This window comes from Gouania willdenowi, chromosome 15 (genome assembly GCF_900634775.1).
Source record: "Gouania willdenowi chromosome 15, fGouWil2.1, whole genome shotgun sequence".
Taxonomy (NCBI): Eukaryota; Metazoa; Chordata; class Actinopteri; order Blenniiformes; family Gobiesocidae; genus Gouania; species Gouania willdenowi.
Window position 1 is genome coordinate 26492102 of NC_041058.1, and position 27091 is coordinate 26519192.

General features: G+C 40.0%; 1 protein-coding gene across 3 annotated transcripts in view; it reads right to left on the reverse strand.

Annotated features, from left to right (window-relative positions):
• Positions 1-27091, reverse strand: part of adgra1b (adhesion G protein-coupled receptor A1b) — a 264689-nt gene that overhangs the window by 42963 nt on the left and 194635 nt on the right. For all 3 annotated transcript variants that reach the window (XM_028469085.1, XM_028469087.1, XM_028469086.1), the window contains 2 exons: positions 21083-21210; positions 4480-4603 (listed from right to left, as the gene is read on the reverse strand). In XM_028469085.1, coding sequence (XP_028324886.1) covers positions 4480-4603; positions 21083-21210 — 252 coding nt within the window. The remainder of the gene's footprint in view (positions 1-4479; positions 4604-21082; positions 21211-27091) is intronic.

A 27091-nucleotide genomic window follows, 5' to 3' on the forward strand; every position in this document is an offset into this window, starting at 1 on the left:
GGTGTGCGGGGGCGCGGCGCGTGGTTCCTGGCCTGGTGGATCCGCGTCGGGATTGGCTGGTCTGCTGGCTGGGTGCGCCGGGCGCCGTGGGCGCGATTCCGGGGCGGGGGTGCCCCGGGGGCGGATCCTTGGTCTACGTGTCCGGGGGAGTGCTCTCCTGCCATCTGCCCGGGGACCGGCCGCGGCTCGTGGCGGCGCTGCGCAGCCTTGGGCGGGGCGGGGCTGGTGGCCTCGGGCCCGCTGTCGTCCGGGGTGTGCTGGCATCGGGGGGGTGTCTCGTGCCGGTGCGTGGGTCGTCGGGGATCGCCTCCGTGAGGGGGGGGGGGGGGCTCTATTGGCGCCGTTGGTGTGGGGGGGGCGGTTCCGGGCTGGGGGTGCTTCGGTACTCTGGCTTGCCGGTCCGTGGCTGGCGGGATGGCCCTGCTTGGCGGTGGATGGCGTCCTCTCTCGTCGGGGGGGCCGGGGCCGCCTCCCGGTGGAGAGTGTTGTATCGTGGCGCCGGGTGGGCCTGTGCTGGCCCTGGTGTGGGCACGGGCCTCCCCCCTGCTCGGCCGCTCCCCTTGGCGGCGGGGTGGCGTTGCTCCGGGCCGGCGGGCGGCGGGGGTCGCCCCCTGGGGCGCCGGGGGATGGGGTTGGTGCCTGGCTGTGCCCGGGGGTGGGGGGTGTCGCCGTGCTCCGCGGGGCCGGCGCGGTCTGGGGGGTGCCGTGGGGGGGGGTCTCCGGCTGTGCTGCTCCGGGGCCCGCAGTGCCACTTGCCCGTCTGCGCCATCTACCCTCTCGCGTGGCCCGCCATGCGGACGGGCCCGGCTCACACTGGACAGGCCTCCTACATGTTCACTTCACCCCACTCCCAGCTGGTCTGGCTCACTCACAAAATGCACCACACACCCATACCCAACCCTTGGGGGGCTGGATGGTGGGGCTGGGGGTGGAGGGGGCCGCCACCTGTGTTACTATGTAGTGGCGTGGGGGCGGCTAGTTGCCCTACTAATCCCTCCAATTTTAATCGCATCTCAACATGCCACCCCCCGGAGGGTGTATCATCATTTACACCCTCCGGCCTATTACACCACATACACATAAATCCACAGAGGCTGGATGGGGAGCACCGCTCCCCTCCATCCCCCTTCTTTTAATTACACCCCATACATTCACCAAACACACACATTCACACATATTTGGGCCTCTCCGGTGGGGGCCTGGCCCCTCTGTTGGTGGCTGGGCCACTGCATAGAGTAAAAGTACATCAGGATGGTGCGGTCGGGCGTGGCGGTGGGTCTCGGGGGGGCTTTGCCGGGGTCTCTCCTTGCGGGGTCTTTCCGGGCGGTATCGGCCTGGTGGGGCGCGGGGGTGCCTGCCGGCTGCCCATTCGGCGTGGCTCTGGTCGTCTGCTGGGCGTGGGCTTCGGCTCCTCCGCTGGGGTCTCGGGCGGGGAGTTCTCTGGGCCCTCCCCTCGGGGGGCTGGGCGCGGGGGTGTGGGTGGTGGCGTGGTGCGCTGGGTCCTGGGCTCCTTGGGGCCTTCTCGGGTGTGTATGGGGGGGCAATGGCTGCCTCTCGGCTTGGGATCTTGGGGGCGTTCGGGGGGCTGCTTGGCCGTGGGGTGGTCGCCAGGGGCCCCTAGATTTCCCGCTCTTTCTGCTGGCCCGACTGCTTCTTCGGGCCCGGGGGCGGCCCATGGATTTTGCAGTAGCGGTTCTTGGAATCACATTTGTCATGGACGCACCGGCCTCGGGCTGTGGGATAACACTCATACTGGGCTCAACCATAGACACGTTGTTCCCAAATACCTGTTTTATGGAATTTCCACTCACTTCCTCCTCTGCTCACAGCCACCACCATTATTCCTAAGCCGCACACTGGTTACCAAACTGGCTTGATAACACAACAATAAGCACAATATACACTACCACAATTTCACATCGCATCACTTGTAACTTATTGACTATTCCCCACCCATTCGTTTTCCTATCTTGTATCCCTCCTCCCTGTTAACTCCCCCCCTGACCCCCCTCACCCTGGTGTAACACTGCCCTCTCTTTTTTACATCCTCCCTTTAATAAAGTATTTACCCTTCCCTAGGGAGGGCTGGTGATGGTCACAATTATGCAATGAAATAAATTCATTTATTTAATTGCAATAATAAAATATGCATTGCTGTTAAAATATTGCACTTCTTGTAGTGTTAACCTTCAACAGCATGTGCAGACAAGGTAAAAAAAAAAAAAAAAAAAGATTGATAGATAGCGGCTGAAAACGTGCGTGTGAGACAGTGATTCGCGGAGGAGAGATGGACGCAAGTCCAGCTTTTTTTCTCACACACACAAAGACACACCCACACACACATATTTACTGCATCGATAATCTCTGCATGTGTGTTTGCACCTCCTTCTCAGTTGTACTATTTTCCGGTCCTAAAACTCTCACCGCAAACAGTTCCAGATTTCATGAATGGCATTGATCCCCCTGCATAAATTTATTCGCATTTCCTCCTCTCATATTTTTGCTCCCCCTGGGAGATCCGCTTACTCTGCATATTTATTAGGGAGAAACGCGCTAAATGGATTGAGGACGCATTGGGAAGCGCAGTGGCGGCGCACTCCTGATACCTGGGCTTTGTACTCCTTATTAGCGCATAGAGTGACGTTTGCACACTATTTAATACCACTAAACCTTTAGTGAATCTGCCCCTCTGTCTGCTATTATACTCTGAAGTTTTGCACATTGCATTGTGGGATGTGCAGTCCCATAGACATAGGACGCATAGAAGTGATTTTACTTCATTCTAACAGTGATTTTGGCCCTGAAAACTCTGTTAAAGTGACTTCCCAACACATTTCTGGTGTTATCACAGACTGAAAGTTGCTGCAAAAATATGCAAAGTTTCTAACCCGGGTGACATTTAATCTGTCGTGGAGTGAAGCGATATCATGGTGAAAAATGATCGTCTCCAGTAGCTTTAACTTAAAGTTAATGGGAGTCAATTTTCCAACCAATCAATGTTTTGTGTCCTCTTTGCCTCCGCCGACATCGCGCGGATCACTTGGCTGTATGCCAGCTGGCTCAAACAAGTAGAATGCGGCTCCAAAATGCACAGAGCTTTCATCTGGTGATTGTAGATAATCTTTAGAAAAATCGTCTTCCTTTCAGATCCAAGATGCATAACATCTGTGCTAAAATCTGAATTATCACTGAAGGCTGCCAATGGTTCATTCATAGAGCCACGGAGACGTGTCCCTTCTTCACGTCACTTCTGCTTTGCACGATTGTTCCTCTTTATCTCGGAAATAAACTAACCACCTTTCTTGTCTTCTAACAGATAACAGACACGTCAAAATGTCCTAATATTAGCGCTGTACATTCATAAGAACCACATTTGAACAATAAAATGTTTGGTTTAAGCACCGGTATTTCGTGTCACAGACACTTTAATTTTTCACTTTGACAATAGATATTTCTAAGAGGACTCATTGATGATAATATCTTACTGTTTTCTTTATGCATTCTTGCGTGCTGATGACAGTCACCCCATACTGTGGCCTGGGAGCTAGTCCACTAACTATGGACTCTTGGGATGTCCCGATACAAATTTTTCATTTCCATATGATACCGATATTGCAGCCTTGCGTATCGGCCGATACCGATATTGAAACGATATTTTTCTAATAAAAAAATTATAATTTCTTCTTTTGTAGTGTGGAATGTTAAAAAAAGGCTTGATCAAATGATGTTACTCAAACAGAGAACAATAGTCAGCAACAGTAGGTATGAGAAAAACTGACCCATTTATTAATAACCAATTGGTTACATACATTATAAAATTCAATGTAATATCTGAAGTATTCTACAATTGAATAAAATAAATTAGCAATGAATTTGGAAAAAAACTAAAGGAAAATTTAAAAGAAATTTTAACCCAATATCCGATATTCGTTTTCAATATTGGACCAATATTGTTATCGGATCGGGACACCCCTAATGGACTATTATCTACCTAATGTATTATCTGTGGACCCTTTTTTTGTATTTGGATAATGTTCTTGGATTGGATTGTTTAAACACATATACTGTAGCTCACCTATATAAGACTTTGGATGTGATATTAAATGCAAGCTGATAACTCAATGGCAAATCTAAGTTGACTTAATGTATTTGGTTTCATTTAAATCTGTTTCAACTAAATTCAGGTCTATGATTTTAGGTGGTTATTTTAGTGAAATGAAATGTATCTTGATCACATTAACAGTATTGGAACATAACACCATCCACGTATCTTGGCCTGCAGAACAACACACACTCAGTAAATAGTGAAGCAGGACTTGGGCACCTCTATGATTGAAGCATGTGAGTCATCATTTTTCACTGCAGCAAATGCTTACAAGAAGAGTGACCTGAAACAAACAACCCTCGCTTACTGTACAGCCTAATGCTGCACACAGCGACTTGTTTGCTGACACTTGAATGAAAAGTGAGTGCACTTACTGCTTGGCAGATGATGGGATATTTGATTCGATTGATGCCACCAGCAAACACGGCAAAGGTCAGCGCAGTGTGGAAACAGAAGTTTAGAAGCATATGCCATCCCTTCCGACTGATGCGGATTGCGCTGCCAAGTAAGGAGAAGACATGCACAGAAGACATTAGCATGGACATGGTAGTATCTCATAAAATGTTCTGCAGTTCAAAAAGAAATAAAATCTGTTATTTTAGTCAGGGCTGTATGGTACAACAATTCTCAACATAAATTACAGTATATACAGTGGACTCCAGCAACTTAGGAAATAGAAGTAACTGTCCAATTATGGCTGGACAATAGATCGAGATTCAAGATATTTTGTTTTCTATTTCGGTGATATAGGAAATTACAATATGGCCGAGGACGATAAATTTTTACTCTATAGCTTATTTTGTATTAATATACTTGTTTACTACTTCTCAGAAACTGTGCTACTTCAGGAAAGCACAGTTATATTACTGAGTGTGTCCTAATCCAGACCTTTTCCTAAACAAGCCATACTACAGAACTCACTCACACGTGCTGTCCCTAATAGGAAAAAAGCCAAAGGCGGCACATATTGAGCAGCTGTGTGTAAATAAATGTACAATGTGTGGTATTTTGCGTCAGAAAATTTAACCCAGAATTGTTTTTCTGATAATACTTTATTTTAATTAAAAAATATTAAGATATATATTGTATATCACAATTTGAGTTGTCGTCCAACCAGCCCTATGTGGAATTTTTCAATCCAATGCCTTTAGTAAAGGAAAGAGACATCAGTAGTATGACTGAGGTGTAATTAATAATACAATTGCAATCTGAAAGGAAATACATTTTTTTCAAAATATGACCAACAATGCCAAAAGTATATTTTCCATAGTAAAACCCAAAACAACATAACCTTATAGTTTGTGATGAGTGCCATGAGATGACTTGTTGTATTTGTCACTATATTAATAAAGTTGACCAACAAATCAAAAAAATCTAATTAAGAAAGGCCTTCGCTGAAAATGATAGTTTTGGAAAACTGAATACTCCCATGGAAACACTAAAAACACTGAATGAAAACATGTTTACCGCATCAGGATTAATAGACTGGAACCTTGTTGTTAGAAACACAGTGAAGCCATTTGAATAGACATGGTGATGAATTTAACAACATAACCCCGCTGTGAACATTGACATAAATTAAACAGTCATAAAAACTAGAAAAAGTAATTAAAATCACAATTAATTAAAGGTTGGAAAAGGAAATCAAACGTTGCTTTTTAAATGTGACCAAGCATTATAAATTAAAAACAGACAAAATAAACATTGAAAATGTCCTTGGCAAAAGAAAAAACATCATGATCAAAGTAATATTTTGCAATGGAGTTCATCATGAATCTCTTTGAAAGTTTCTTTTGAAAGATTCTTTTATTACATTTGTTTTTATCTATCACCACTTTTCTTTTGTGGGCACACACAGGGACGTTGGTTTGTACCTGTAAATCCTAACCCTTCCAACAATATAAGCAGCTTTAGTCTGAGGAACACCAAAATACTTGGAGACACTTTTGTTGATTTAACATTTACCTGGATGACCTATAGTTGTCTCATGGTGTCCTGAGATAATTCTCTTTGTTTTCTCTACTTTCTGTTGATGTGATGTGAACGCCATAATAACAAACAGCATACTGACTTCATTCCACCTTTTGACTATAGGCTTGTTTAAAGGGTAAGTAAACCAATGCCTTCTGCTGAGCTGCCACTAGGAGGGAAATAAAAAAAAAGCTGCTGTAGCAGTAAGACACGCCCAGCTACTGTACTTTCAGTAACCGCACCCTCCCCTCCATCCCCACACACACACAATCAAAACCCATCACTACTGCTAGCTAACGAGCTAAACATGAGTGAGTCCGACAGTGCGGACACTTTTGTCACAGAGAGGTTATTTGAGGTGGCGGACTCAAGAATCTCCTCCCAACAGTCACAACCATGGTGGTCCGGAGCCATACATGCTTGACAGTGACGTGCAGTCAGGGTAGGCAAGGTAGGCAGTGCCTACCCAAGGGTGAAATTATATTTTGATTATTTGTTTTAATTATACTAAAATTATAAATTATTTTATAACTTTTTTTTTTTTTAAGTGTCAGCATTTTGTGCTTTTCATAGCCCACATGACTAAACATCGCTATTTCCTGGTGCGGCAGAGACGCTGCACAGTCTTACTCCACTGTAGGGCAAGAAGAGGCCACACCCCATCCCAAAAAGTACATTGCTGTTCTGCCTCTTTTCCCATAGCATGTTTTTATGTGTTTGCGCATGCGCAGTCCCCAAGACTGAAAACCATTTACGTGAAAAGGCAGCTCTCTACGCTGCCTTTGGACGTAACCGCGCTATGCTAAATGCTATACGTACATTCACAGTGCATTAGTGAATTTATATCACGTGACCGCTGCTGCTATGTTCTCTAGCTAGTGGGCGGGATAACACTACAGGAAGGATGACAGCGCTAGAGACAATAGAGAAACTTTCTATTGAGGAAAAATGACAGCTTTTAAAAGATGTGAGACCAACAGCTGAGTTACCAGACCTTCAGCAAAGGTAAGGTCAGAAAATGTTTCATACTTTTCACAGTGAATGGAACAAAAGGAAGGATTGACTTTGTGGATGTGCCTCACTGAGGCTGTTCTGAGTTGTTGTTGTTGTTATTTTCTTTGTGTTTCTGTGTTTCCAACACAAACAACGGATGTGCTGCCGTGTCATGAGATATATCTTATTGGGAGAGTATGGAGGCTATATTTAATAATTGTTTATGTTTCTTTAATGGTGTTTTACGATGTAGATTTTGTTAGATTAACACTTGCCAGCCGAAACATATGAAATTGTCATTGGTGGTCTCGATTTGCGACGCCCTGCCGACCCAACCCTAGTGGTCACGGCACGTCCCTAATGTTTGAGCCTTTAGCACATACAGGAGCCGGTGGTGAGGAGGATGAGGAGGTGGAGATGCAGGACAGGATGGGTGACGTTTCCGAGTGGTAGATAATGGACCCATCTGCAATATATGTCATGATACAACTTTTTCACTTCCGATATGATACCGTTATTGCAGCCTTGTGTTTCGCCTGATACCGATATTGATCCGATATCAGCCTGAATCATAGATATATATTATTTTATTTTTTTTTTTTTAAATAAGAAAATAATGATTACTTATTTTGTAGTGTGGAATATTAGAAAATACCCAAATACACATACGGTATATTCAACAGAAAAAAGTTGGTTTGGGGTGTACTTACTCTTTAAATACACAGAAAAAACACATAACAGACTTTAATTTAACTTTAGTCACCAGGGTCACCAATTTATTTCTCACAATTTAATCTCTTTTCTTATTCAAAAAGGAAAATATTATTGATTAATGTATTTTGTCATATTTTACTTGTGTATTGCCTTGGTATCTTAAGAGGAATACCAAAGATGTTGTCCATGTGTGCATGGACATTAATAAGTATGTTTTGTTTTCTAATAAAAAAGAAAGCAACCATCAAATATTTGGTCTGTGAGCAGAAAACAGTACCTTGTTCAAAACCAATGTTTGCTCATGGAGAACATGCAAACCTAGAAAGACTAGAGCCTGGGTGAATCAACAACACAAGTCTCTTAGCTGAAATGAATTTAACCTCTGCCCACTGAACTGCTCAATTGTTCTTCTTGTAATTAAAAAAAAGATGTAAAACATATGAATTCTTCTTGAACTTCCTGAATAAATAAATAATAAAACCTGAAAGCTTCAGAGATCTTCATAAGCCACCCAGCAGCAATAACTTAACAAAATGCAACTTAAGAGTTTTTAGTTTTTTAGTTTTTGTTTCAAAATGAGCAAACTGAGGCTAAGTATTAGGCACTTTTTTTCTTTTGCAAAAACAAAACTGATATAAAAGCAGCTTCCCAATTTTTCTGTTCAAGCTAGCACACCTTCACACAAACACCAGGCACAGCACACACAAGTCACTCCACTGGTATGATGAGGAAATAAAAAGAGATTGGTTCCAGTTGGCTGGGTCAATTGAAATTGTCACAATGTAAATCTGTACAGTCATATCATCTTTGTAAAATATGGCAGCAGCCATGATCTGTGCTGCCTGGAGAAGGCACTTAACCCACATAATTGCCCTGCACCCAGCTGTTGGAAAATGGGCTAAATAAGCCCAACAATACCAACACATTTGTCGGACTGTTTCAGCCATTGGACCGTTCCTCTTTTAAATTAATTCTCAGCACCACACTCTTTTTTTTTATTCATATAGCTAGTGTCAAAATATAAAAATACAGTGTATAACCCTGTGCTGGAAATCTCAGCTCCCTGAAATGCAGGAGTGGAGCCCCATGCAGAGGCACGTGAGTCGACTGTAGATGAAGCTGCAGCTCAGCAGTGAGCCATGTTTTTTTTTTTTTTCAGAGGTCGGGCTTCGCTGCTCTGTGAAAGGGGAAGGGGGGGATTTAAGCTTGCTGCTGTGTATGCCTGTGCTGCAGTCCAGGTAGTGAATGGCATCCAGCAAAAAGGCCATAAATCAGGCAAACTCCTGGGCTCTATGGAAGGAGGTTTTCATAGGCTTGGCACTGGGCTCTCATTGGGTCAAGTACATTAACCTGGCAGTCCTCCACATTCCTTTGTCCTGCCCCACTCTGCTCCCACTGAGTCAAATGTTAGGGACAATAGAGCGATGAACTGTGTAACATGACACATTATATGATAATATATTGAGCTGTTTTTGCCAAGTCATTTCATTCGAGGCTGACATGTTCCAAACATGCCCTATAAACCACACACTACTGCACTGGTACACTGCTAGAGCCACGTACCAGATGTAGGGAGAGCTCTTTTAAAAAAGAGGCAGATGTTTCCAAAGGTTTGTACAGTGTGAGAATAAAGTATATTTACACATGGTTCAGGGAGTAAAAGAAGATTACAAGGTCACAGTGTTCAAAAGTGTGATCGCCCGGGGAAATAGACTGTAGCACAATCTGGCTGCCCTGCAAGTGTTATGACAAAGGGCAAGAGGCTGCACAGCATCTGTGGCAGAAGTATTAAACAATATGTCTGAAATAATAGTAATAATAAACAATAAAAAAAACTGGACAAAATAAACATCTACAGAGAGTGGTTGACCACGTCCACAGTGGATATATATATATATATATATATATATATATATATATATATATATATATATATATATATATATATGTGTGTGTGTGTGTGGCCCTAGTGGTTCTCTTTTAGTTTTTCGGAGAGTCTTTGTTTATTTTGTTTCTTGTGTTAACTCTGGTCTTTGTGTTCCAGGTATTTCTGCTCATGTCTCCAGCTCCCAGTGATGTCAGTGTGTTTGGGTTGTGAGTGACCAGAGCCGTATAGAGAGAGAGTTGCGACAACTTCGTTCACTCCAATGTTTTTTTTTTTTTTTTTACAACAATGGCGGCTCATGGAGCCTCACATTTTGTCCCGGAAGTGAGCTGTTTAGCATTATAGCACATTGAAGCTACAGCAGATGAGACAGTGTGGTGTTTTTTAATGAAAATTTTAATGAAAATTTAAAAAAATTCAAAGCAATAAATATTGTAAACAAAACATATTAACACATTTTTTTTTACCAAATCAATGGCCTTAACAATGTCAAAAAAGCAGATAACCAAGCTTATATAGTGAGGAATACAGATATAAAAAAAAAAAATACAAAAATGAGAAGAGTTACAAAAGAAAGGTGCATTTCGATATGTAACAATCTAAATGATGACATCAAATATCAAGCTCCCTTAAATACACAGACAACTTGATTCAAAGAAATTCCCAAAATAACAACAAAAACACAAAAAATGACTCCAAAAACTCACACAAATAACAAAAAATACACTGAAACTCCAAAAACCCATGAAAAATAAGTAGATACCAAAAACACACAAAATAAGAGCAAAAAGACAGAAAGTAACTAAAAAACACACATGGAAATCACACATAAACAGACAATATCTCACAATTAAAAGAAAATTCAAAGCAATACATACTGTATATAATACATATTAACACATTTTTTAACCAAATTAATGTTGACCTTAACTACATCAAAAAACCAGGTACGATAACTGTTTACACTATTAATTAATAAAAATTTACGTTAGGGGGAAAAAACCTTTTAAAGAACTACATAAACATATATTGTATATACACATACGTATGACGGTGGACTGTATAAATAAATTACCGAAAATCTCAGTTATTTCAGTAGGAATCAATGGATTCCAATGACCCGCCACTAACTTCCAGGAACAAATTCAGTCTTACATAAATCAGGTGACGGTCAAGCATTTTGGACTTCGTTGTCGCAACTCTCTCTCTTTACGGCTCTGAGTGATTAACTGCTTCATGTTTTGCACCCAGGTGTGGCCCGTTCCTGCCCTATTTAGCTGAGTGCTTGAACACTGAATGATTGCTTGTTCGTTGTCTATGTTACCCTCCTGCTGCGGTATGTTCCCTGCTCATTGGTTTCCTTGTGCCTTTTTAGATTTGTAGTTTTTGTTAATAAATATGGACTGGAATCACCAACATTCTCCCTGCCTGCTGCCTCCATCTGTCTATGCATTTAGGTCCACATTAACTGAACGTGACATCTGGGGAATCCCTCTGTTAGCAGGCTTCACCTAACCAAACACTCTACGTCACAGAGCAGCTGTACTATGAAGCAGGTTATCAACACATTCACTTAAGTCAGGTCATTTCAGTCTGGCTATGTCCGTGCTCACATGAAATGTGTGGAGATTGCAGTGTCTGACCAATCAAATGGTGCATAAACGTGCTTTTAGTCAGACATTACCAATCTTAGCGGCGTCAGATTATTACTTCACCTAGTGGAAGTACGTCTGATAGACAAAACAAACGTGATGGCCGTTTCCTAACTCCTCTCCTAACACCTTTCCTTAACCCCGTGACGTCATCCACGGGGTTAAGTAAAAGTGGATAGGAAAGTGGATAGGAGCGACTATTCGGACGCAGCCCTGGTCCCGTCCGTCAGCCATTCAGTGTAAGTACCATGGTGATTTACCTCGGTAAGAAGTTAACCAGTGTCATAGTACAGCAGACAGACTATATCCCAGAAATTAGCACAATAATAGAAAATCCAGCTTTGTAGTACAGTCTCTTGGTGCAGGCATGCCACATAAACATAGTGATGGCCAATTTAAACAGATTTGAACAAAAATGTAAAAAATACATCTCTGGCTGAGAGTCAGGATTCTTACACATTAATACTCCAGAAATGTCTAACTGTCTCCCCTAACAATTCTGTTTGAGGATATTTTTTGTCGTCAAACAGCATGAAATGACAAAAAGCAACACGGTCGCCATCAAAGCACCTCTCTTAGCAAACAGATCAAAGCAAAAATTATTATGGGATACCCATTATATAAATCACAATTTAGTATTTAATAAGGTTGTTTATAACAACCTAAAAGTCTGACTGTCTCCCTAATACCTAAGCAGAGCATGTGCATTATGGTCATGGGTTTGAATTGATCTCAGTAGTCAGTATAATTTTTTTTAAAAAAAGAATTAAAAACATCTAGGAAAATTGCTGGATTCACTCATTTTGCTTCATCATGCTGTATTCAACATTAAGCAAAAAGATCATTTCTTTATTTGTCCAAACATGTAAAAATTCTGATGTTGGAGATTTGCTGAATGATTATTACATTCATCCATTTTTCATACCAACTTCTTACTGCACTCAGGAGTGCAGTAAGGTTAAGATACAGGAAATCAGTGTTGTATAGACAACCATTCACATTTATTCACTCCTAAGGACAATTTCTGTAAATAATGACCTAATTTGCATTGATATAATTTTTTATACACATTTTTGTTTCAACATTTCTTATACCCTTCGATAAATTACATGTTCATATTTTATAAGTCTTTACCAAACATAAGCTCTCAATAGTTTGCACTGTTATGTTATGATGCATTTTGTTGTGGTGTGCAAACATGAAAAGTTGACTCTAATATAAACAATGTACCCACTGTGTTTGATATTTTTGTGGCATCTCTCTCACAAATCTGTGCTGCAACAAATCCACACACTGTGTTAGATAACTTACTTGCAGCGACTAAACAGAACACTACACTCTCCTTGTGCATGTACATGTACTCTATGCATGTTAGTGAGCTTTGATGTAAAAGTGAGAAATGCCTATGTGCCCAATATACATTGAAACCATCCTTTTATATAGGGCTGGTTTCCTAAGGCGTCACGGCTTGGAAAGCATCAGTCAGCTGGAGAGGCACTACATGACTAAAGTGTTACTAAATAAAGATGAGTTTTTGTTGCCTGAAGGTTGGTGCAGAGGAGAGGGTGGAGGAGGTGTTGGAGTTAGTTAATGTGAATGCTGTTGAAAGTAAAAAAAAAAACCCTCAACCCTCTCCTGCATGTGACAGGCAGAATAAAAGTGTTGTCCTCATATCTAAAATATGGGCCCGTACTCACTCTACAGTGGGAATGATTACAGCTCTGGGTAACTTTGGGATGAAATTACATGAATCTGATTTCATGCATTGCCTCATAAATCCAAAAGCTTTAATTACAAGCAGCAGCTTTATGTCAAATACAGCACTTCTTGTATGTCTATGATCAAGTGTTCATGAAGAAGTCAGCAATGCTAAATACAAAGATTAGACATATCATCTCTTTACCAGTGCTTTCTAAAAGAAGCTTAATCCATCATCATGTTTAATATTTTTTTAGCTACTTAATCAATGTTTAAAGCTATCAGTTAGTTCAAGGGTCTTCAACCTGCAGCTCTGGAGCCTAATGTGGCTCTTTGCAATGACTCCCTATAGCTTTAAAAAAAAAAATAGTGAAATTGTTTTTTTTGTTTTTTTTTTACAGAGACTATTAATGATTAATGACAAATAAAATAGAGATATAACAATTTGTTAACCTAAAATAAATCACGTTGTGCAACTTGCTACTTCACCTCCTGCAACATCTACAGACCATCAACGTTCCTGCACCTGTGGCTAAATTTAAGTTTTAAATCCCTGGTAAGATAACTAAACCAACAAAAACACTATTCTGGGAGAAAATAGAGATTTTAATTGTGTGGGAACAGATTCATTTAACCACCAATGTGCCGGTTAAATATGCATGTTTTATGTGTGGCAAGAAATTAGCAATTAGCATGTGTTGACCATATGTTCATGTGTTATCAAAATCAAGTCACTTTTTGGAGCATTTAAATACATTAATAAAAAAAAAGAAACTTATTTATATAACATTGTGTTCATGTAAACTCAGATGCAAAAGAAGATGTAATATACTGTTTAATTTCTTGATGTCAATTTTATATATTTTATTTGAAACTGTAAGCTGCCATTTACATGATCAAATCAAATGAAATCAAACATTATTCTATGTAATCTTAACTGTATAGAATTGAACACACTTGTCTTCATTGAGAAGGTATTTTTTTGGCTCCGGGAGAACTTTAATCCAGGTGAGGAGGAAAAATGGCTTCTTTGAGTGCAAAGGTTGCAGACCCCTGAGTTACAGGACTTGTTGTGAAAGGCAGGAGAAGCAGTGGGGGAAAAAATCCCAGTGGAAGACGGATTGGAATGTAGACAGTGGTGAGGTCTTAGAATTAAAATTAATATTTAATATGCATATTATAATATATAACATTCAGGGTTCTCACCAGGAATTTTTCACAGCATAGGGGGAATGTGTGGAGCGCGATCGAGCACCACCGACAAATGAAATTTATAACTCTCTGACGGCCAAATATAGTGAAGTAAAGCTAAAGTTGTTTATTTATTTATTTGTTCCAGCCTTACTTTAAAACTAAAAGTTATTTTTGAATAGGTGAAGGTGATGATGAATGCAGTGAGAGAGTTAGTCATGCTTAGAATAGGTCCTCCACTAATAAATACTGTAGGGCGCAGGCGGAGAACGCGTGCGCACATGCATGGAGGACACACAGTAGAGCATAAATCAGGCCAAGAACAAAAAATCAAGGCCCCAGCCTGAGAGAACAGGACCCAAACCTGTCCGACCAGAATGAAGCCGAGGTCTCTTTAAGCCCGAACATGTTTCAACCCGATGATATTCACATGCGCGTATGTAGAATGATCTGTATTGAGTTAGAAACATGATGAGCAGCTTCATGTGCTGCTACACGCTACATCTGGTTGAAGCATGGTTCAAAGTGGACGGTAATTATGGTTACCAAGCCAAGGATGCAGACAGGCAGCATCAGGGGCAGCTAAGTGCCGGCAGGGGTCCTCGGGTTCCTCATTACCTGGTGCGGCTGATGTACAGTATCTGGGTTATGCAGATTAAAAAGAGAGTTAAAACAACCCATGCAGGCCTAGAAGTCCCTTTTGTGTCCAAGTGTACAAATATTATTATGACGGTACTGATTAAAAAAGGAAAAAATGACAGAAAATCCGCCCTACAATACTGACAATAGAGCGTAAGAGGCGCCATTGCTCTGTAGGGGAGCAAAATTACAACATCGGGGGCCCCAATGCTTAACAGCGCTGGCGAGAACCCTGATTAATTATACATATTATCTGTTCCACACACACGGCGGAACGAGATATCTTCACAGGGATGTCCAGAAGCGTAGGCGGCGGGCAGAATCGCCTACTACTCTCTTTCTGGTCGCCTTCTACTCTAAAGCTGCAGTTCGTAGAATCCTCTCACTGCTCCGTTTTGAAACCGAAACTGAACCTCTCTTACCGGTATATTTTCTGAACACTCTGAGCGACTTTTTGCTCAATATACAGAAGACTAGTGACAAATGTATGGACTTTATCTTGTGTTATTGGAGATTTTTCTGGTGTTTTAGAGACTCTAACATGAACGCATGTATCACTCTAGTTGCTGATAGAAGTCACATTTATTGTGAAATATGAACAAGAAATAAAATCCGATTTAAAAAAAATCTGAATAGTGCATTAAGACCTGCAATGAATGTAGCCTAAGTCTCTCTTCCTGTGTGCTGCACATCCTTCCTCTCCAGTTAAGGTTTTATTCTCCCAGTGTTTTATTTTGCTTTAAGCTTTATTTTGTATTTTGCAAACTTTTGTTTTTTGTTGATGTTTTTTTGAGAATAAAAGGCTTGGTTGCTGGTGCTACTCCTGCCTTTTGCCTCTCTCGTCTCCATCTGGGTCCTCCAACATCATACATGCCCTGATATATACTGTAACTGTATATCAATGCTTCAGTATTAAAGTGGCTGGTTAAAAATATTGAGTGGCTGGTAGATTTTCATTTTACCAGCTACTGTGGCAGGTGGACCAAAAAGTCAATTTCCATCTCTGCAGGGAACACCCACATTTGAGGGCTGCTCCACCCAGAGTGCGAATCTGGGATGAAGGGGCATAGTAACAGACTTAAGCTGAGGGGGAAAATGTTTCTTATTCACATGGGAGAATAGAGCTCTAAATAAATAAATACTGTATCTGACATTACTGACTTTATCTGCCAGCCTTAGCCATGCACTTCTTAATTATCAAATTAGTAGATAAAAAATATATTTATTTTGCAAATTTGAGTTTAAAAGAACAAAAAAAACCCCATTTATTATTATTTTATTTTTTTTCCCACCACAGTTTTTTCTGACTTTTTCGTATTCTGTCCTTGTGGGTTACTGTAGCGTGATGTGAGCCAGCCCCCTCTTTGTTTACATGTGTTTACCCTTTGAGTAGGTTATATGTGTGCAACAGGCATGTTTGGTTTTTTATTAGCACTATGCTGAGATGCTAAGGGAAAAATTGTAATGTTATATGTTATAAAACATGTAATTATCTGATTTCTTAAGCAGAACAATTAAGCTACTGTGAAGTTGCTGTTGCACTTTTGCTTAAACCTGGGTTCAAGCTTGAAATAGTTGAATGACAGAGCCTTATTTACTTTTTATTTTGGGATTGTTCTATGCATTTTAACTCTGCAGGACAATCACAGCAATGAAGTTGCCCTTTTGACAATATATCTGATGTCTGCAGTCATTTTTAAGTGCATTGGAGAAAATCAAAAATGTAATCAAAACTCAAATTTTTCTTTAAAAAACATTTTTTTTTGGCATAATCGCCCTCCCTTATTACGTGTGTTTATGTATTACTTTATCTTTTGAGCTATATTTTGGAACGCTTAAAGTGTGTTATCTTTTGTTCATCCATCCATCCATTTTCTGAACCACTTGTTGCTTTTTTCAGGGTCACGGGGTAGGTTTTCTTTTAAAGGGATCATCCACTGGTGTTACAAAATCTTTGAAGTGTCCTTATTAAAAGATCTATGCCTAACAAAATGCATTATTTTGCACCATATTCGTTTTATTAACGTTTAATAATGGGACGAGTTCACCATTTTAAAACCTGTATTCCACCATCTTGAAATCGTGATTGAAGACGTTACACACCCCCATTTGCCTTTAAACTATCCCCTTGTTTTCTATTGGAGTGAAGGATTCAGCCTGCTTTTTAGATCATTTAGCAGCTTTTTCGGTCAAAATGCCTGTTGAAGGACTCCCACCAAAAAGGACTTTTATCCTTAGGGTTTGTGAATCCGTAATTTCCTTGTTAACTTCAGTCACCACAGTGTCAGCTGCAAACTGAGCTCTTCTTCTTAGCTTGATTGTCTACTACCAAACAGCGAGTTGGAAGTGTCGGCCCCTGCGATCATAGATCATTTTTGGGTCACAACTGTTTTCATCCTCCTACGGTAAACCAAAGAGGTTAATATCAATGTCTTTAACTTTTCCTGATTATTCAGAGCAACCAAAAGCAGCACAAATTGTCATTTTGACCAAAAAAGCTGATAAATGACCTAAAAGCAGTCTGAATGCTTCGGTCCAAGAAAGAAACAATGGGATGTTCAGGGATGTCCAGAAGCGTAGGCGGCAGGTGGAATCGCCTACTACTCTCTGCCCTATAAATGATTCCTTACCCCTTGAGCACCGAAAGAATGTCTGTAATATTACATGAATATCTGTAAATCTCCACCTCCAAATATTTGTTTCGAGCGACTTTCACCACACGCATAACATCCCGAACAACATAGTGAGACTGCCAGGCTCTCTGTGGATTGTTGTCGGGTCTAGGAGGTGGCGCAGACGGAGGAGGGAGAGGAAGCAGCAGCAGGGCCGCAGGTCCGGTGTTATGCTAAGGCTAAAGAAACAACCACACAAGCCACATCTACCAAGCCTGTGTCTCTCCAATGCCAGATCCCTGGTGCATAAAACGGATGATTTGGCCCTTCAACTTGCTAGAAATCGCTATGTTCGTGAATGCTTTGTTCTTATTATCACGGAAACCTGGCTTCACCCGGAAATACCCGATGCTAGCGTGTAGCTAGCAGACCACACCCTCAGCTGGGACAGGACTAAAGACTCAGGTAAGGGCAGAGGAGGGGGCTCTGTATTTATGTACATGATAAATGATGTAACAACGAGACAATTATAGAAAGACACTGTTCCCCAGATGTCTAGTACATGTCTGTAAGATGGCGGCCTTTTTTTCTGCCGAGAGAGTGAACTGTTGTGATTGTCACAGCTGTGTATATTCCACCCGACGCCAATATAAACACAGCGCTGTCTCTCCTGCTGAACACCATAAACGCACAGCAACTGAATTCAACTAAACTGAATAAACATTATCTTTAAGAAAGACTCAACAAAGAAAAGAGTTGCTGGTAACAATAATGCACAGACCAAATTTGAAAAAAATTGATTTTGAAGGGGTTTTTAATTCTTCTCTATGGAAGGGAATATGTTTTTAAACATTCATGATCAATATCATCATGAATTAAAAGTCCTGCATCCAGGGGTTAAAAAATCACAAATGTAAGGGTATATGTAAGATATATTATGAATATTAGTGTGCATTGATACAACTAAATATATAACCAAAACCAACTACACACCAAAATGATGTTAATCATGCAGATATGTTACAGTGTCAGACAGCATTCTACAGAGGATTCCCAAGAGACCAAGTGCCCATACTACTGGTATACTATAAATTGGTACATTTTCAACTGGAAAGAGGTAAACTACTAATGATGCTCAATTCTCTGTCATCATTATCATAGATACCAGATTTCAACTTGTAAATGCATCATGCAAACAAAAACTACGTGAGAAAATACATCATGCTAATAAAAGTGCTACAAAAAAGACAAAAGAAAAACCACAATTAATAATATAAACTAATAAAATGCACCAAAATCCACTATATAGCATAATTTTTGCTAAATTTTCAAGGGGGGGCATGCCCACCGACCCCCCAAGGTGTCGCACGTCATTGCCGCAACATCTCTGGATGTGTACAGGCAAATGGGTGTGTGTGACATCATCAATCACGTGATTTCAAGATGGCGGAAAACAGGTTTTAAAACGGTAAAGTAGTTTCTTTTTAAAAGTTAATAAAACAAATATGGTGCAAAAAAAATGTGTTTTGTTAGGCATTGATCTTCTAATAAAGCCATTTCAAACATTTTAGGGCACATTTGTAAAAACAGTGGAGGATCAGTAAGTGTGAGTATTAGACACCACTTGGCTTACTCAGATTGCAATGCAGAAACAATTAGAACTGAAGCAGTACACCCAATATAGCACTTGAACAAATACACAGTAGGATCCTTCCAAATAATCTAACTTGTACTCTGTATCATCATCTCAGTGCCATCTATAAAAACTAGACTGATGGCAGCCCACTTGTATTTGAACACTTGAGTTCATACTGTCAATCAAACACTAGATACAGTGATGGTTGGGTCAGGTGTGGTGTCACTATATTAAAAAAGGAAGGATCAAGAACTAATAAAGTAAAACATTTAAAAAAAAGAGTGTTTCTGGGAAAATGCAATGTGTATAATAATGTGTGATCGTAATTAATTAAAATGAGTTAGCTAGAAACTCACAGACCTTCTCTGACTTAAATATCAGTGAATAACAAAAATGTGTAAATTTGTGGATGTGAAGCTTTGATTGTAATATAACTAGGGATGCATCGAAATGAAATTTTAAGGCCGAAGCCAAATGAAATATAAACGCTTGGCTGAATACCGAATATCGAATGCGGTTGTTTTTCACTATTTTTTAAATAGCACATAAATAGCCTAGAATACATTTTTAGTTTTTAAAGAAAGTAAATGTTTATTGAATATTATGACATTTTTTTAATATTTTAGTAGTCTTTGCTTTTTATAAAAAGCACAACAAAGTTTTTCATTTATATTAGCCCTTCAAATAAAACAAAACATGCATTTAAAAAAAAGCTAAAGTGCATTAAATGGGAGGTATGATGAAAAAAATCACTATATAATGGTTTTCATAGAGTGATATACATTCCTTTAGCCTCATTGGTAGGTGACGTCACCTAACACGCCTCCCAGAATGTGAGCTCCTCCCTCTCCAACTATCTCACAGCTAAAAGAAACACTGCTGTTTAATAATAGAATATATATTATACTTTATTGCCATATATGTAAATGCAAACTGCACTACTAAACGCCCAAACTGCACTACTTTTTCTGCTGCTGATCATGTTGGAAGTCACTGCTTGGAGCCACGGAGCCATTGTTTACACACATCAGCTGTTAGCACTCTGTGCTAATGCTACACCAGCCTATGCAGCGAGAAGAGGAAACAATGGGGTTGTTTATGGATTTGTGGCTCACAGCGCTAATTATGTACTCGGTTGTGGAAATGGACGGTTTCTAACTTCTACGCGGTTACGGACGACGGAGAGCGGTAAGGAGAGAGTCTGGCTATGTTTGTGTGCAATGTGCACACACTTTTCTGACTCAAAATCACAGCACGTTGTTTAATTGCGTCACACGCTACTATTCGGCCTTGCTTTTAACTCACAAAACCGAAGGCTGAATGTTGATTTTTTTGCAATATTCGGCCAAATATATTCTGTGGCCGAATATTCGGTGCATCCCTACAAATAACTTTAAAGCCACAGACAAATTCAATCATCTAAACTGTGTCAAACTAATTTTAGTTCAGGGGCCAAATTATGGAGCAGTTTGAGTTTATGTGGGCCACAGATTTATTTATTTTTTTTGTGGGAAAAAGAGCAAATCCAATATTAATGTGCCCTGATTTGCACTTCCACATATAAATCCTCAAGTAAGTGAGTATATTCATCCCTTTATTTTGGGAATTTTGTAGAGCTTGACACATGTAGTTTAAACTGTATAGGATCAGCAACAGATGAGTTGGGTCATCTCCTCATGCTTTAAAACCATTTTTCCCAGCATAAAATCTTTAGAAGAGAAGATGGTTGCCACTTTGCAAAGATTCCAACAAAAAGCCAGTCCATTCTCTGCTCTCGTCTCATTATGGGTAAACAGGACGTACCACGGCGCCCTAAGCCAGCCTGAACCATCCAACTCCCTACAGTCAGCGGGATCTCTGAGACAGAGGAGTCGATTACAACATCAAAGAAGCATCTATAACTGTATCCTTGTGTACGAGTTAGCATCTGTGATATCTAAACTGTGAGGCAAACTGCCAGGAGATGATCAAGTTGAATGGTCTTACCTGTGGTGCACGATGTATGTGATGATGGAGGCGAAGAGGCAGAGCAACATGACCGCCGTGCACGCGTACACGACCGGGTGCAAGAACTCCCCAGGGTAAGGGGGGAAAGACAGCACCTTCTTCAGATCCTGGGAAAAACACAAGATAAAATGCTGGGAGTCATACTACAGTAAAGCCAGTAAGCTGCACCAGCACTTCTGACAAGGAACAAGGAGAATACACTGTATATAGTTGTAGGAATGCACAGGCACAGTATACTCTACTGATCAGGTATTTGTGAAAAATCCAAATTATACCATATATAATGTAAGAAAAACATATATTTGAGTCAGAGCAGAAAATCATCCAAATCAGAGTTGAAGTGTAACAAATTCCTAGAGAGATATTTTTCCTGTGCATTTATGTTCAGCCTTTCAGACATTTGGCTGCCAGTCTCTGCTGAAGTGACTGAATGTAACAATAGCATCGGCTCCTTAATCTGCCAGGCAAAAAGAAAGCCAAAAATGAATAGAAAGAAGCCAAGTGGGAAAAAAAGAGGAAGTTAAGTCTCTTTTTGTGTCTTCAAAAGAAATACTGCAAACAGACGCTCATTAGGTGCTTATCAACATCACACTCGATTTGCTTCATAATTTATCGCACAAAGTCCAAAAGACAAACTTCTTTAGATATTGCTGCATAGATTTCAACAGTGGCAACTTAAAAGGAAGAAACACATTCTTAATCTAAAATTCATCACTGTATCTCTGAGCTTTAGAGCAGCTGGATTGGGCCACTGGGGATAATGGATCTGCACACTTACTTCTCGTGCATCGGGCAGAGCTGATGATGACGTCCAAACCTAGCTAAATATGAACCCAGTGTTCGTCACCAGGGCGTTGCTAAATAAAAAGCACCTGATCTCCATAAGCCCCCTTAGCAAGAGTTTGTGTCCGCGAGAGTGACCCGCATCCAGGCTGTCTGACTCCATCATTGTCTCTCAATGAGTTGTCAGCAAAGATATCCTATCAGGGTGTTTATCTTGCTGCTGATAAGCCTGTTAAGGCTAGGTGAAGAAGTGCAAAATACATGAAATAATAACCTTTTCCTGTGGGGTAGAACTAGTGCTGTTTGCATAGTTAAAAGCTGTGCACTGCATAGCCAAAGATCCACACATAACCTAAACCTTCCATCTACACAGCACCAACCATCCTGGGTGGTAAATATTAAATTGCAATTAAAAAACTAAAAACCTTGGAAATAACGCTTTCCCAGCCACAATGGCAAATTCAATATTGTATTTTTTTCATTTAACACAGGACTTATTATGTAGCTTCCCAAAACAACCTGAACACAATATTTGCTTTTTGTCCTTTTCCCATGTTCTGCTATTCTGTAAATTATGAACAGGCTACATTTAACGTTATGCCTCTATTCAAGAATCTGTAAGATTAAGACCTGATCATTTTTCTAATGGCTTAACTTTTTATTGATCAAGTACTCGTGTTTTTGTTTTCAACAACATCGTATAAGGTTGGATTTATCTTTGCATGTTTTTAAAGTTATCCTTACGGATAAACAAGAAAAGCAGTCACTCTAATGGAGGTAAACTATGACTATAGCTACAGCTGCCCTGGCTGTCAATCTGCTCACGAGAGCCCCTCCGACCTCTGAAAAAAATATTTGTATTAATTCCTGTTTGCGGGTTAAGCGTCTTACCCTCGTACTGTACATGATGACAAACATTGCGATGAACCTCGCTCAACCCTAAACCTTCATGTTGAAACATCTACTGTTTTCTCCTTGTTTTTAATACAAATATGTAGTAAAATCTAGTTTAATTACCACCGTACTATTATTTTGATAACCAAACGTAGCACGTCGAGCATTAAACATCCATTCTTTTTGCTGCCTTTCATTACCCTGTATCTTCTCCTTGAAACCTTAACTGCAGCCATCTACAGTATGTGCCACCTTCCTGTGGAACATCCTCAATTGTTACGCAGAAACAGGCAATGAAAACAGTTCCAGGTTTGATCATTTTCATCAACTTTCTCCTCCCAATATTTAGCGCGCCACAGCTGCTCCACCCACATTGCATATATTCATCAGAGGCCAACACGATAATTGGGACTGTGCATGTTATGTTATGTGCTTGACAGATGCAGATCTGTTTGTGTGGGGTTATTAGATGCCCCGCAACGTCTATAGACATGCACAGTGACGTTTAGGCACATGTTTACCCTTAGTGCCTCAGTAACTTTAGACAGGCTTCAGTGCCCAGTGGGCCCGGTCAGTACAGGTGGATTTTGAAGATAAATGAATGCAGGTTTAAAGAATTCAACAAGCAACACGATCACAGAGCACTGTAATCGACTGCTGATATTACAGCATTGTTCTTAAAATCCCACAGGCGTGTGTGTGTGTGTGTGTGTGTGTGTGTGTGTGTGTGTGTGCGCTGACTCTGATTTAATGGTTTTTCTTTGTTGTTTCCCAATAAAATGTCTGAGGAAAGCTTGTAGGAAAATGTTTAATGTGTCTGTGGCTTTAAAATGTTTAATGTCATATCTGGTCCAGAGGTTTGGCATCAGGAACACCCAATACTTGGAATTTCTGTAAATACAATCCTGGCAACATAAAAAAGAAACATTAATCTGGACATCACCCCCACAATGTCATCATTCATCAACATAAAATCCACAAAACAAACTCACATCGAAAACATACACCATTATGCTAAAATCTGATGAAACAATATACATTCTAAGGATGTACTGATCGATCGGCCGGCCGGTTTCCCTTATTTTAGGCGATCGGCCAATCTTTTCTATCTCCGCAAAGGTCAAAGTCGGTCATAAAATCAGCCGCTGTCCTCTTCTGCTGAGATGACTGACAGACCCGCCCACCAGCTCCTGTGTGCATGTGAATGCGTGCGCATGCCTCTGCTACACAGGAGTCACGGAGTAACAAGTCACGGAGGTTAGCTTAGCATGTCGGCAGTTTGGCAGTAACACACAAAAAATGAGAGCAAAGGATCGCAATTTGTTTTTCCTGTAACACGGAAATAAGTCCTGGTGGAGCTGCAAACAAAACGCTACCTCATTCACCATAAGAAACCATGCATCACACCACTGAGTATGCAGCATTTGAAGCTAGAAATCAAGCTAATGCTAAAGCTAAGCTAGCGGAGCAAAGGGCCAGTGGGCTGCTGTTAATGCTTATGAGAAGTGAAAAGAGCAAAGCAGCTAAGAAGAAAATGCTGGATTTCAGTGACTGTAATAAATGAGAGAACAACTACCTCTGCCATGTTCATTCTGTCATTACACGTTGACTTATGAAAATGTTACACATGATGCACTTTATTTTTTTTGTAGAAAAATGTGACTTTTAGGAGCTTTAAATATCCACAAAGCTGCTGCATTTGAACATGTTTTTATTTTTGCTCTACAAGGAGTTTGTCCTGTAGATTATTATTTTATCATCTACCCCAAACCCTGTGATTTTCTTTATTTGAAAAACTAAATACTGCTTTACACTTTACTTTTGGCAAAGAGCTGGAAACAAGTCTGCAGTGAAACCTGTTGGACACTTTTATTTAGTTTTTAAAATGTGAAGAATGAAAGTCTAATGGAACTGATATATTTTAGTATTTTGGACAGCAATGTTCTAAACTTTTAATTTATATTTGAGATAACTTCCTTATGTGCAGTTAAAACAACAAGTTTGTATTGTTTCAAAGGTATTGTTGAATGTTTTACAATATCATAGGATTGGAATATTTAAGGTGTATGCTCTGTAAAAAAATCGGGATTGGCCAAAATCGGAATTGTGTACATTTGTAAATATCCATATAACTGAAATCACGATTATTCAAACGATTATTTGTCAACCAAAAAGTTATTTATTTTTTGTACAAAACAATGTAAAATATATTATTTAAACTCAAAGTTAGTATTAATAATCGGTGTGTGCCAAGCTTTACAATTTCTAGATGTCCAAAATCATCAAAGTTTGTTTTATTTAGCAAATAAAGTGTATGTAAAATAAAAATAAAAAATATTTATTATTTTTAATAATTTAAATTAATAATTGTTCGGTGTAATAATTGCACAGCCCTAGTATGTACTGCTTTATCTCTGCATATCATGTATATATATACCCTAATTTTTCCAGTTATTTATTGCAATACAAGTCGCGCAAGTCCAATGAATAGCTTGAAATGGTACAAGGGGTAAGTATTGAAAAAAACGTTTGATTACCCAAAACTGACAAAATGTACATTTCAGAATTATACAAATAGGCCTTTTTTATGGAACATGAAGTGGGTTAACAATTTAAAGCTGTTCTGAAGGTGATGAAGGTTGAATCAGCTTTAAAAGCTGGTGCTACTCATTCCTACAGGTGTTCAAACTTTTCTTGGTTACTTCCAACCCCCTGTGTCTGCATAAAAGCAGTGTTGGAACACACTGTGGTACCAGACCCTCATGAGCATCAGGTGAACAGTATTGTTCATGGATTCCATGATTTCTTTTTCAACTCAAATTGCTTATTTGTTCTATGCTTTCATTTCAGAATGCAATGACACAATAAACTGAATAGTTTTCAGTAAAAAAACTGGAAAAAGGTGTGGTGTTCATATACCTTAATGTATATACTGTAAGTCCCTCCTTTGTCCTACAGACCCCTATACAAATGGAAACGATCGCCGACTGCGCCCAGCCAATAGGCTTTGACTTCCTGTTTTTGAGACTGTCAATCAATGTGAATGCGGAACTGTGCACAGAAACACAGCAGCAAACAGGTAAATATGATTTTGGCTACCTGACCCATAGACCTATATCAATGTGACCTGATGCAAACTTATGTTCCGCGATGCACGCGCAGAAAAGTAGAGGCGTGGCTTCTGGTAGATTGCAGAGGCAGTGGAGGGAAGTGAGGCTGTTTAGGGCGGGACATCAAGATGTTTCTCAGAAACTCAGGATATCAGTTTTAATAGAGCCACACAAAGAATTTACTGAGAAACTTTCTTTATTGCTCTACCTCCTGCACCAATGTGGAAGTACATTGAGTCACACTCTCCACCTACATTGCTATGTGTAATAAAGTTTTTAGGGTTGCAGATGACAGCTTGCTTCTGTCAGAATGTTCTATAGGGCATTGGCCATTGATTTCAAAAGGAATAAAGATGATGATTTGTTTCAAGAACATAAACTAATCAAATTGACTGCAGAATTGTTTTAAGCCACACATAACTTTGAAAAGACATGCTGCAACAAATGCTAAGATATCAACTTAGTCTAGAAAAGAACCATTTGCTCGAGGACTAAGGAAAACAATGAAGATTCAGAAATAGGAAATGGCATCAGGGTAAGTCCCAGCCAGGTGCCAATAAAGGTCTGAATCATACTTTATTTCTGAATCAGGTAAATAGAGAAATGTCTCAAACTACCAATGGCTCTACTTGAGTATTCTATTCGATGTTCAAGGGATATTTTTGCTCAAAACTGCTTCTTTTTACGGTCAGGTGTTAATACATAAAACAGAAAAAAGAACCTAAATAAAGTATCATTACATTATTTGTCCTTTTCTACCAGAATTTCTTTTCTTTTCTGTCTGCATTTACTTGACAAAGTTTTGAAAATGACTGCAAACTGATTTCTAATCCCTATAGAGTTACAGTATACCTCAAAACTCTGCTTTCAAAATATGTGAAGTACAGAAAAAAACATAAAATAAAATATATTTCAAAAAAAAAAACACTACAGTGGCAAAGCCTATATATTGCTTTAAATACCCTGCTGTGTCCTTTCACAACAAAGCTGACCTGAATATAGTCTGTAGATATTTACAAGCAAAAGAATTATATATATTATAATTATTTAAGTGTGGACAGAGGGTGTGTTCTCCCTTAAGGCTGGGATGCACTGTGCGATTTTTTGAATCGTTGCACTCAGCTCCACCTCAAACTGTGCGACTCATGTGCAGAGCCCGAATGTTTGCGGCTCAGGATGCATGTTCTCACACTGTACGGAC